Here is a 13,150-nt window from a genome sequence, read left to right on the forward strand (position 1 = left end):
TTGTTTTGAAAAAGTGATCCCCAGAACTTGCCTCTGTTCTTACTAAAGTATTCAGACTATGCATACGTACTATCTTCGTTCCCTAATTCATGGAAAGAAGTCAATATCCACCCAATTTCAAAGACAGGAAGTTCCTCTGATCCATCTGTTTACAGACCAATAGCTGTCACATCCTTTCTTGGTAAGGTATTTGAAACTTTAATTAATAAGCACATAGTTAAACATCTTGAATCCAACAACTTAATTAGTGATAGACAATATGGTTTTTGCCACGAAAGATCCACCATTGACATACTCAATCTCCTGAGTCATACCATCCATCAGTCAATTGACCTACATGGAGAAACTCATGCAGTAGCCCTTGATATTTCTAAAACTTTCGACAGAGTATGGCACCGTTCCCTGTTGTCCAAACTCCCTTGCTGTGGACTAAAGTCCTTTGTTCCTTTGATTTCCTCATATCTTAGTGACAAATATAAGAGTAAAAATAGATGATGTATATTCCTATTTCCACTCAGTTAATGCCGGCATGCTGCAGGGATCAGTTCTGGTGCCAACCCTGTTCCCGGTTCATATTAATGATCTCTTATCTGTCACCCACAATCCCATCCATTCATATGCAGATGACTCAACACACCATAGTTCATTCATACTCAGACACCCATTTACAAAGTTTGATAACTCCAGCTCTCAACTCAGTACAGCCATCTCCATAAATCAAAACTTACCAATGATCAGTGAATGGGGACACTACAACCTTGTCTCATTTAATGGTAGTAAAATTAAATATATGCAGCTTACTAATAGACAGGTATTGCCAGATTCTTATATGCTACAAATATTCCCATCTCCAAAAGTCTTGAAATCCTCGTTGTCTCACTTAACAATGCCCTCAGCTGGACCTCTCATGTCAGATCACTTGCTAAAACCGCCTGAAAGAAACATGGATTATTGTACAGAGTCTGTAACTTCTTCACTGACGAGCAGTTAGCTATAATTTATAAGAGTCGTGTGCTCTCAGCATGAATATTGCTCACCCTTGTGGAATGGATGAGGAGAGGTTGTATTAAAACAACTAGACAAAAATTTACAGAAGAAATATGTGCAGCATGTGATGTGGTGTGTGGAAGGAAGAGAAGACGGAGGGGGGTGCAAGGAACAGCGTGGTGGACTGAAGAGGTGAAACAGGCTGTGGCACAAAAGAAGAAAGCATACAATGAATGGATGAGAAATGGGAGCATGGAAGAAGTTGAGAGGCGGAAGAGAGAGTTATATGTGAAAAAGAAAGAGAGAGGTGAAAAGATTAGTAAGAGAGAGTAAGAAGAGAGTGGATGAGGAATTTGGAAGGAATTTGAGTGTAAAGTGGAGGGACTGTAAGAAAATGTTCTGGAGAGAAGTGAAAAGAGTAAGACAGGGTGGAAGTAAAGTTAGCAGGGGAGTGAAAGATTAAAATGGTAGATTACTAGTGGAGAAGGGAGAAAAAGTGAGCAGATGGAGAGAACACTTTAAGGAATTGTTGAACGTAGAGGTTGGAAGTAGTGCGAGTATAAGTGGCTGGGGAATGGCTGGGAGAAGGAGGGAGGTGAGAAGACAGGAAGAAATCAGTAGGATAGAAGTTGTGGAAGCAATGAAGAAAGTTAAATTGGGGAAAGCCCCAGGAATTGATGGAGTGTGTGGTGAAATGCTGAAGCATGGAGGAGAGATAGTAGTAGAATGGATGTGGAAGATGTGCAGATTGGCCTGGGAGGAAGGTAGAGTCCCGAAGGATTGGAAGTCAGGTATAATTATTCCCCTGTACAAAGGAAAAGGGGAAAAAGAAGTGTGTGGTAATCATAGGGGCATTTGTCTTCTTAGTATAATAGGAAAAGTGTATGGTAGGATACTTATAGACAGAGTTAGAGAAAGAACAGAGAAATTAGTTGGAGAAGAACAGGGAGGCTTTAGGAAGGGAAGAGGTTGTGTAGATCAGATATACATTCTTAGATCTTTAGTGGAAAAGTTTCTAGAGAAGGGAAAGAAGTTGTATGCGGCTTTCATGGATTTGGAGGAAGCATATGACAGGGTGGATAGACAAGGATTGTGGAAAGTGTTAAGAATATATGGAGTAGATGAGAAGTTGTTGAATGCTGTGAAGAGTATGTACGATGGTGCGAAGGCTGCAGTGCGTGTGGATGGTGAACTAAGTGAATTTTTCTCTTTGAAAGTAGGTTTGAAACAGGGATGTGTCATGTCTCCATGGTTGTTCAATCTGTACATGGATGGGGTAATAAAAGAGGTACAAGTTAGGGTAGTGGATGTTGGAGTGGCCCTGGTGAGAGAGGATAGTGTTTGGAAACTCCCTGTACTGTTGTTTGCAGATGATACTGTGTTGTTGAGTGAAGACGAAAGGGAGCTGCAAGGCTTGGTGGATGAGTTTGAGAGAGTGTGTAAGAAACGGAACCTAAAGGTGAATGTAGTAGGGAAGAGTAAAGTGATGGTCTTTGAGAGAGGTGAAGTTAGTGAATGTACAGCGAGGTTGGATGGTGAGGAATTGGAAAATGTGAGTACGTTTAAGTATTTGGGTAGTGTGATGAGTAAGGATGGAGGTTTGGAGGGTGAAGTGCTTGAAAGGGTACAGCAGGGAAGAAAGGTTGCTGGTTCTTTGAAAGCAGTGATAAGAAACAGGGAAGTGAGCATGGCAGTGAAAAAGTTTCTACATGACAGTATTGTGATACCAACTCTAACGTATGGAAGTGAAGCTTGGACATTGTTGGAAGGACACAAGTCAAGAGTGAGAGCAGTGGAAATGAGTTATTTAAGAGGAGCCTGTGGAGTCACGTGGAGAGACAGGCTGACGAATGAGGATATAAAGGAGCGTTGTGGTGTGGATGTGGATGTGATAGGAAGCGTTATGAGGAACACACTAAGGTGGTTTGGCCATGTGGAGAGGATGGAGGGTGAAAGACTGACGAAGAGAGTGTATGTGAGTGAGGTGGAGGGGGGAAGAGGGAGGGGGAGGCCGAGGATGAGATGGAGGAATGGGGTGGAGAGGTATATGAGAGAGGGGGGTGTGAGTTGGGAGCAGGGCAGTGAAATGGCGGGGGACAGGGTGACTTGGAGGCGATTTGTTTGTGGCCACCCCAAACGGGATTGAGGCGTCTGGCAATAGATAGATAGACAAAATTCAGAACAAACCTGTTAGAATTATTTATAACCCTGTTATACTAAAAAACTACCTCCCCTACAAGTAAGAAGGAATGTTGCCTCCCTTGCATTATTTTACAGATATTTTTATAACAAATGCTCAGACGAAGTTGCATCCATTGTGCCACCTCTTCATGCCTTCCCTCATGCTACACAGGCATCTGGTAGAGCTCATGACTGGAATGTCACTCAGCCATATTGCAGATCTTCTGCCTATCAGAATTCTTTCATTCCCTGAACTGCATCTCTCTGGAACTCGGTTTGCCAGAGTTGTTTCCCTCAAAACTTCAACCTACAGTTGTTCAAGTCTAACTGTTACAGATATTTTATGAACAGAGGACACCAGTAATCAAGTGTATGGATTAGTATGGTTTTTTTTTATTCAGTTGTTTTTCCTTCCTCAATTCTTTTATTAAACAAAAAAAAGATTGGAGTGTGCCAGATTAAGCTAAAAACTTTGTAAGAATGCAGTGCGGGTTTATGATTGTAGTATTTTTTTTCGCTGAGTATATCGTAGCTATATTGAGCATAATTGTCCTCATAATAGTTTATTTTATGTGTTGTGACAAGAGATCGAGCTGGCTGGATGAATGTTGTGAGGAGAAGTGCATGATCAGGGATTTGACATCCCTTTTTAGCATGCCAGCATCCGGATTGACTTCATTAGATACATTTATGTGAAGCTACAGAACGTGGTGCATGTTTTTGCGTATCCGATAGAGCCAGGATTCTGGGGGCTTGAATGATGAGTGAATGGAAGCATGGCCCATTGGATTGGGCAAATTTGGGCTGTCTGGACATTGCTACTTCTCACCCTGCCCTAGGGTGGGAAAAGAGGTCTGGATGATGATGATGATGATGATGATATTTTTAGATGATGGAGTATCTTGTGGAGTCTTACTAGTAGTCACTCTTTGAGTTTTGTTTTATTTTACATGAGGTGTTTCACTCCCATAGACTTTAGCAAAGCCCAGTATTACTGCCCTGATGGACTAGCATCTTTCTAGTGCTTCTGTACTGTTAAATTTTCAACACTCTTACTTTTCAGAAACTACCTGACACCAATGTTGTGTCCTCCATTACTGGCTTTTTCTCTGGTGGTGAGTCTGATCCACCACAAGTTTCCACTCACTGGTTTTCTGAGTCTGGGATCATTGATCTGTTTGTGATGCTGGGACCTCGACCACTTGACGTCTTCAGGCAATATGGTTCACTCACTGGCTACGCCAATCTTCCCCCGGTGAGTATTTTTCATTGACTTATCATTAATGTACCACGTTGGAGACATAGTTACCCTGACATTGACAGAATTTCAGTGTAATTTACACTACAGATCTCATGAGTGCTTCCTGCCAAACAGTAAGCCAGTGTCAGCAGCCCATCAGTTCATTGACTTGGTAAACCAGGAGCAGTAACAGTAGCAACATAGTAAGGGATAATGTAATATCGTGTTATGCATCATGGATTGTATTCACTAATATTAGTATCAGTAGCATGATATTGTAATTGGGGTAAAAAGAAGGATTAAAGGAAAGATAATATTTTTGCCTAACACTTTATAAAAATATTTTATTTGAGTGGTCACCATTCACTCACTTGATGTAGTGCTGCTTTGGATGTCTGTCCTTTCCTCTCTTCCTTCCTTCCTCTTCTCTTTCTTTCCTTCATTCTTTCCTTTTCCTTCTGCCTACGGGTGACTTTACACTTCCTTTTCTGTCTTTCTTTACTTCATTCTTTCCTCCTCCTTCTGCCTATGGGTGACTCTACACTGAGTGACAAGCTAAATGGTTTCCTGTACACCAGGAAACAGTTTACTACACTGGGTGGTAACCATATAACCAAATTGTGGCACCTGATGGTTTAGTGGGCAGTAAAGGCACTCTTATCAGATTAAGCCTGTGTAGATTTATATCCAAGGGGTGGTTGAGGTTTATTGCTCATGTAATGCTAGTCAGGGATGAGTAAGGCTGGTCACTCTCATCTGAAATGTCAGGACCAACTTGTCTAGCCCAGGGCTTCTGTGCTCCTCATGGGGCAACATAGGATTGGATGATTGATGGTTGGATGGATGGAAAATAACTGCTGAGGATCTTATTTTGGCCGACTCCAGGCAGTTTTATTCATGTGAAGGAGACCAGAATACTTCTGGGGTTAGGTAGCAATAATGTAACTCAAGTTGTTCATTCATTTGTTCAGCTGTTCAGCTTGGGATATCACCAGTCTCGTTGGAACTACAATGATGAAGAGGACGTGTGTCAGGTTAATGAGAAATTTGACACCCATGATATTCCATTGGATGTTATCTGGTTGGACATTGAGCATGCAGATGGAAAGAGGTAAGAATCCTGTATGAATTTTATAATTACTTCTGCCCCAATGGTGCTATTTCTGTTAGATGATATTCACTTTATTCATAGTGCCCATGGCACAGATGGTGTCTTACATATAGGTATTTGAGTCAGTGAATCACATAACAGTCTAGCCTTCAGAATCCTAGCCTTGTCTCACAGGTTTGATCATTGTACATATTTTTTGTATTTTTCATTACACACACACACACACACACACACACACACACACACACACACACACACACACACACACACACACACACACACACACACACACACACACACACACACACACACACACACACACACACACACACACACACACACACACACACACACACACACACACACACACACACACACACACACACACACACACACACACACACACACACACACACACACACACACACACACACACACACACACACACACACACACACACACACACACACACACACACACACACACACACACACACACACACACACACACACACACACACACACACACACACACACACACACACACACACACACACACACACACACACACACACACACACACACACACACACACACACACACACACACACACACACACACACACACACACACACACACACACACACACACACACACACACACACACACACACACACACACACACACACACACACACACACACACACACACACACACACACACACACATTGAACAATCATTGTGAGCTGCAAAGTTTGAAAAATGGGTGCTGTACCCTTGTCACATGTTTTTGTATGCGTACTTCATCCACCCATTTATATTTCCATATTTTGCTTTCTCGCATTCATTTACATAATCCATCTACTTTCCTGGTCTGTCAAGCCTCCTTCCACTCTCAGATTCATTAACATATACCTTAGCCATTTCGCTATCCTACATTATTTATTTTTGTTCATCCTATATGAATATATCTAAATACATTCTTCTGTTTCACCACCCTGTCTAACTCCATTCCCAATTTGAACATATCATCTATACACATTCTTCTGCTTTTTTATTGACAGACATTCTTACCTCACCTAGAGAAATGTGCACCAGGTGAAGCAGTAACTTAACAACTTGTCAGTTTTGTTAGAGGAATCAGGGCTGACATTGTTGATCGTAATGACCATTTAGCACATGGTAGATATTTAACGTACATGGTAAATATTTAACTACTAAATGACTAGGAAGATGTTACTGTACTTGACTCATTTTGATGACAGTGTGACTAGATTTAGCTTTGTTAGTGGGGATGTCACTGAAACAGGGGTAGTTTAAAAGTGCCAGTAATTGTTGAAGTCTGCCCAATAACTCCACTACCCCTGTTTAGCACAGCTACAGTCATATGATCATTTTAGTGTTGTGTATTTAACTTTAGATGCTCCCTAGTTAACACAAGTAACATTACTTTCCTATGAAAGCTCAACATCCATGGTGCCATTTGGCAGAGTCTAATTTACATCAGATAATTTTTAACTAGTGTGGGTGTGTGACAAGGTTGTGTGATGTCCCCATGATTGTTCAATATATATATGGATGGAATGATGAGAGAAGTAAAAACATGAGTAATGGAAAGGGGGATGGCATTGGTAATGAATGGTGATAAATGGAATATCTCAGATTTGTTGTATGATGATGATCCAGTACTACTGTACTTGTAAATACCAGACAAGAACTTGGTAGACTAGTGCAGAGTTTTGGTGATGGCTGTGAGTGCCGTGCCTTGAGAGTGAATGTAGAAAAGAGTAAAGTGATGTTTATTGAGAAAGAAGGTGACTCCTAGTGTGATGTTACAGTGAATGGAGAGAGGCTGGAATTGGTGAGAGTTCAAATACAGTAAAAGCTTGATTAACCGGCATCCGATGCATTGGCACATCCGTATAACCAGAACACAAGTTCGATCCAGCATGGGGTCGAAAATATTCCAGATATTGGTCTTCTCCGATTCAAATCGCAAGCAGCGACAGAAAATTAAATCCTCCACTTCAGCGTCTGACCCTGTTCCTTCTATTTCTTCATCTCCTGATCCTGTTCCTTCCACTTCTTCAGCTCCTGGCCCAGTTCCTTCCACTTCTTCAGCTCCTGACCCAGTTCTTTCCACTTCCTCAGCTCCTGACCTTGTTCCTTCCACTTCTTCTTCTCCACTGTCTGAATCCTCATCTCTTCATCCTGATGATCCCCATATAATTCTTGATTAGTTCTGTACAGTACAGGATAAAGTAGTGTATGCAGCTAAGTTTTCAAAATTATTTTGGCATGTAACATATGCAAAATTTTTCTTTAAATAATTTTTGGTAATGTTTGCTGGTTTGTGTTCAGTCCTGTACAATTTCTCTCGCAGTCTTTTTTTGTGTACTGTGGTGTACCTGTACTGCATCTTACCTTTACTGTATCTAATACTGAAAAATGTACTTTATGAAATAAAGTAAAATCCCAAGTTCATTTGTTTGACCTCCCAGAAAATTTCAAAGAGTAACATTCAGTTATCCAGAAAATTTCATATCTGGAATGGAAGAATCCCCATGCATTCCGGTTAATCGAGCTTTTACTGTACCTGGGTATAGCAATAGAAACAAAAGGTAAATGTGCAAAAGAAGTGGAAAGTAGAGTGACACAGGGAAGAAATGTAGCTGGCACAATAAAGGCCTTGATAAGAAACAGAGACTTGAGTGTTGCAGCTGCACAAGGCTTACGAGAAGGAGTATCAGTGCCAACTTTAACATACGGATGTGAGACTATGGTGTGGCATGAAAATGAAAGGTCAAGAGTGAGGGCATTGGAGATGGGACTGCTGAGGAATGTATGTGGAGTATAGAGAGTGGATAGGTTACGAAATAATGTGATTCGTGAAATGTGGAGTGAGGAAATCTGTGGACACCAGAATTGAAGAGAGTGTACTGAGATGGTATGGTCTTGTGGAGAGAATGGATAACAACAGAGTGGTGAAAAAGGTATATCTGAGTGAATTTGAAGGAGGGAGGAGGTGAGGTAGGCCAAGGAGAAGGTGGAGGGATATGGTGGATGAGTTTGTAAGGAAGAGAGGTTTGGAAGTTGGTGAGGTTAGGGGACTGACAAGAGATTGAACTGGCTGGATGAATATTGTGAGGAGAAGCGCATGGTCAGGGATTTGGCACACCTCTTTAACTTGACAGCGTCTGAATTGACTCAGTGTGGTACGTTTATGTGAAAATACAGAACGTGGTGAATGTTTTTGGCATATCAGATAGAGTCAGGAGTCTGGTGGCTTGAGTGGTGAGTGAATGGAAATGATGCCCATTAGATTGGGCAGATTTGGGCTGTCTGGACATTGCTACTCCTCACCGTGTCCTAAGGTGGGAAAGGAGGTCCGGATGATGATGATGATATTTTTCAGGTATGTTTTACAGTAATGTGCTGTTGCCAGATGAGTGTTAATGTCACCCGATGCATAGCCTATGTTTATGTTAAGTTGCTTAGGTAAGGGGATCTAGATAGCCCACCTGTTGAAATATGTTATTATTCAGTTCTTTTGATATCTTTGATGTTCTTTCATCACCCTTCAGGTATTTCACTTGGGATCAGCACAAGTTTCCTAACCCACTGGAAATGACAGCCAACCTGACTGCCCGTGGCCGAAAACTGGTCACCATTGTGGATCCGCATATCAAACGGGACCATAACTACTTCTTGTACAAGGAGATCCATGACCGTGACCTTTTTGTCCATACAAAGGACGGTAGTGAGTTTGATGGTAAGAAATGGACTTTTCAGTGAGTGTACCAGGGTATATGCCAGTTTCCTAGAATTCTTATCCATAAGCCCAAGTCTGCAGCATGCCTTTCTAAGTGCATTTCTTGTAACCTCTCTGGTGTGCCTTATTCTTATTTAAATTTTCACATTTTCCGTGTTCTTTCGTGGTGTGTAGTACATCTTTATTTTTGATGAATAACTAGACATAAGATGACGCAACTTCTTAACACATTGTGGCCAGTGTTACCTATTCCCCACCTGTCTGGGGGGCTAGTGAGTCAAAGTATACCCTGATGACCAGAAACAAGGAATCTTCATCTTATCACAGTGCATGAACAAGGGCATCTAAAGTTTTCCATTTAATTTCATTTACAAGTCGAAAGATTGTTTTACTAAGGATTTTTATTAATGTTTGGTAAGTAAGGCAGTGTGAAAGGGGAAATAGTAGGGGAGTGAAAGATAGGAATAATAGATTGTTGGTGGAGAAGAGAGAGAAATTGAGGAGATGGAAGGAGCACTTTGAGGATTTGTTGAATGTAGAGAGTGAGAGCAGTGCGAGTATAAGTGGTTGGGGAATATCTGGGAGAAGAAGAGATGAGAGGAGGGAGGAAGAGATCAGTAGGGCGGAAGTAGTGGAAGCGATGAAGAAGATTAAGTTGGGAAAGGCCCCAGGAATTGATGGAGTGTGTGGTGAAATGCTTAGGTATGGGGGTGAGATTGTTGTGTAGTGGATATGGAAGTTGTGTAGATTGGCTTGGGAAGAGGGAAGGGTTCCAGAGGACTGGAAATCAGGTATAATTGTTCCTTTATACAAAGGAAAAGGGGAGAGAGAAGTATGTGGTAACCACAGGGGTATTTGCCTTCTTAGTGTGACTGGTAAAATATATGGTAGAATACTCATTGATAGGGTTAGGCATATGACAGAGGAGCTTGTTGGAGAAGAACAACGGGGATTTAGGAAGGGAAAAGGGTGTGTAGATCAGATATTTGTTTTAAGATGTTTAGTGGAGAAGTATCTAGAGAAGGGAAGGAAAGTGTATGCTGCCTTCATGGACATGGAGAAGGCTTATGACAGAATAGATAGGCAAGGTATGTGGAAGGTATTAAGAATATATGGAGTAGAGGGGAAGGTGTTGAGTGCTGTGAAGAGTATGTTCGAAGGAGCTAGGGCTACGGTGCAAGTGGATGGTGAGCTGAGTGAGTTCTTTTATTTCAGTGTGGGACTGAAAAAGAGTTGTGTGATGTCTCCATGGCTGTTTAATATACTGGGTATACATGGATGGGGTTGTAAAGGAGGTGCAGGGTAAGGCAGTGGATGTGGGGGTGGCTCTAATGAATGAGGGTGAGATTTGGAAGCTTCCGGTGTTGCTGTTTGCTGATGATACAGTATTGTTGAGTGAAGATGAATGGGAGTTGCAAGGTTTGGTGAATGAATTTGGGACAGTGTGTAAGAGGAGGAATCTGAAAGTTAATGTAAACAAAAGTAAATTTATGGTATTTGAGAGGAATGAAGTCACAGAGTGTGCAGTGAGGTTGGATGGTGAGGATATGGAGAATGTGAGTCCATTCAAGTACTTGGGTAGTGTGATGAGTAAGGATGGAACTTTGGGGGATGAAGTGTGTGAAAGGGTACAGCAGGAAAGGAAGGTTGTTGGTACACTGAAAGCAGTGATGAGAAATAGGGAGGTGAGTATGGAAGTTAAGAAGTCACTGCATGATAGTATTGTGATCCCTACCCAGATGTATGGAAGCGAGGTGTGGACCTTGCAAGATGGGAACAAGTCAAGAGTGAGAGCAGTGGAAATGAGTTACTTGAGAGGAGCATGTGGAGTGACATGGAGGGACAGGTTGACGAATGAAGAAGTGAAGGAACTCTGTGGGGTGGATGTGGATGTGGTTGAGAAGATTAGGAGAAATACACTGAGGTGGTTTGGACATGTGGAGAGAATGGAGAATGAAAGACTGACTAAGAGGGTGTATGTAGGTGGGGTGGACGGAGGGAGAGGGAGAGGTAGACCGAGGATGAGGTGGAGGGATGGAGTTGAGAGGTATATGAGGGAGGGGGGGGTGAGTTGGGGGGAGGGTAGTCAAATGGTGGGTGACAGAGCGACTTGGAGGCGTTTTGTCTGCGGCCACCCTTTGCAGGATTAGGGCATCGGGCTATAGATAGATAGATAGAAATATTTTCTCTGAAAATTCTGTAAGTGAAAAAGGCTATTTTTTTCTAAATCTCCCAGACCACAGATGTACATGACATTTTAGGAAAGGTGCATACTGGGGGGGGGGGAAAGACTCTCCTTAATAAATATTAAATCCTTGTGATAGTTTAAAATGTATATTGTATTATGTTTGATGAAATGGCGACTTCCTAGAATGCCTACCTCTGCCATGCTGAGCAGTTCATTAGGGGTGTTTCAGGGTGACCCTATAAGAAGCTTGTGGAAGCTAATCTCTATTTCTAGGATTTTTCTGAAACTGCTTTTAATTTTGTATTTAAAGTACTGTATGAATGTATGTTTACATAGTCACAGTTATCATACTTGATTCACCTCTGTCAGTACAAACATCACTTCAGATTTTGATCATGATTTTTCCCACTTTTTTTTCTATAAATTGTTGGATAGACAGACAGATGAAGTTGCTAAACATCAAGCCACCTTCTGCCATAAAAAATAAACAGTCCAGTAAGTTTATATATTTTTTAGTACAGTAATCCCTCTAATATCCGAACATCCCCATTAACTGGACATAATCGTCCCGGGATCCAATATTCCCAAAATGGGCCAAGAACCGCTAAAAATTCGAAAAAATTCTGACTTTTTTCCCTTCCATAATTTGAAATTGCCGCGTGGTGCCGAACAGCTGTTACACCATGGTCCCTTCACCCCTTCCTTCCTCCCCCTCCCCCCTCCCTTGTCAGGGTTGCCATTTGGTATTTTTCATTGCCAAGTGTGGGCCAATTTGGTAATGAAAAATTCGTTTGGTAATGAATCAGAATAATGCATTACCAAATGGATTTTTCACATGTATAAGGATACACAGGATGGAGATGGTGGATTGTTTGCTCTCTCTGATGAATCTGCTACCCTACATAGCGTGAAAATAATCAACATGGTGTTAATTATAAGGAGAGTGATTGCATGTATTTCCACTTGTATATATAATTAGTGAAGAATAAATGCCAGCTTTATGAATTTGGTAATGAAAAGTTAAATTTGGTAATGAAAGTTGAGGAGATTGGTAATGTGGCCGTTGCGATCTGGCAACTCTGGTACCCTGCCATCATCAACAGTCACAGCCTAACTCTGATCGAAAGCAGATGCTTATAGCAGTGCAAGCCACAGGTCCTTGTTTTTTGTGAATAAACTGCAATACCTCGCCACTAGAACACACGGGAATTTACAGTGTTGTGCAGTGTTAAGAAATTAGAATTTAGAGTGCAGAGGATTAACTGTGGACTGCAAACTGGTGGTTCAAACCAGTCCAGGAGCCAGGGACTTGTAAGTGCCCAGAATGTTTAATATTGTATAAACTCACCTCTAAAACCTCATTTTATAGTTCTTTTGCATCTTTTATGTCCCTTATTGGTGTGATTTGGGTCTTAAATAGGTGCAATGCATGTCCAGAGGGAGTTGTGTAGGTGTTTTTCTGAGTTAGGGTCCATAAGTACAAGTCCAGGAGGCTGGGGCCCAATATCCGGACAGGATCACTATCCGGACATGCCTTTGGCTCTATTACGTCGGATATTGGAGGGATTACTGTAATTGGTTTTGAACGCGGAATGAGTGGTCAGATTATATTCACTCACCTCTAACACGCTCTGACAGGTTGGTGTTGGCCTGGATCTTCATCCTATCCGGA

At 41.7% G+C, this 13,150-nt stretch overlaps 1 protein-coding gene across 1 annotated transcript in view; it reads left to right on the forward strand.

Annotated features, from left to right (window-relative positions):
* GCS2alpha (glucosidase 2 subunit alpha) overlaps positions 1-13,150 on the forward strand; it is a gene marked incomplete at its 5' end in the record, with an annotated part of 93,161 nt that overhangs the window by 37,988 nt on the left and 42,023 nt on the right. Inside the window, 4 exons of the mRNA XM_080268177.1 lie at positions 4,232-4,423; positions 5,380-5,519; positions 9,103-9,290; positions 13,117-13,150. The exon at positions 13,117-13,150 is cut by the window's right edge and continues 61 nt beyond it. Of these exons, the coding sequence (XP_080124303.1) occupies positions 4,232-4,423; positions 5,380-5,519; positions 9,103-9,290; positions 13,117-13,150 (554 nt within the window). The remainder of the gene's footprint in view (positions 1-4,231; positions 4,424-5,379; positions 5,520-9,102; positions 9,291-13,116) is intronic.

Source organism: Coenobita brevimanus, chromosome 26 (assembly GCF_032717465.1).
Source record: "Coenobita brevimanus isolate Jiangsu-jjx chromosome 26, ASM3271746v2, whole genome shotgun sequence".
Lineage (NCBI taxonomy): Eukaryota > Metazoa > Arthropoda > Malacostraca > Decapoda > Coenobitidae > Coenobita > Coenobita brevimanus.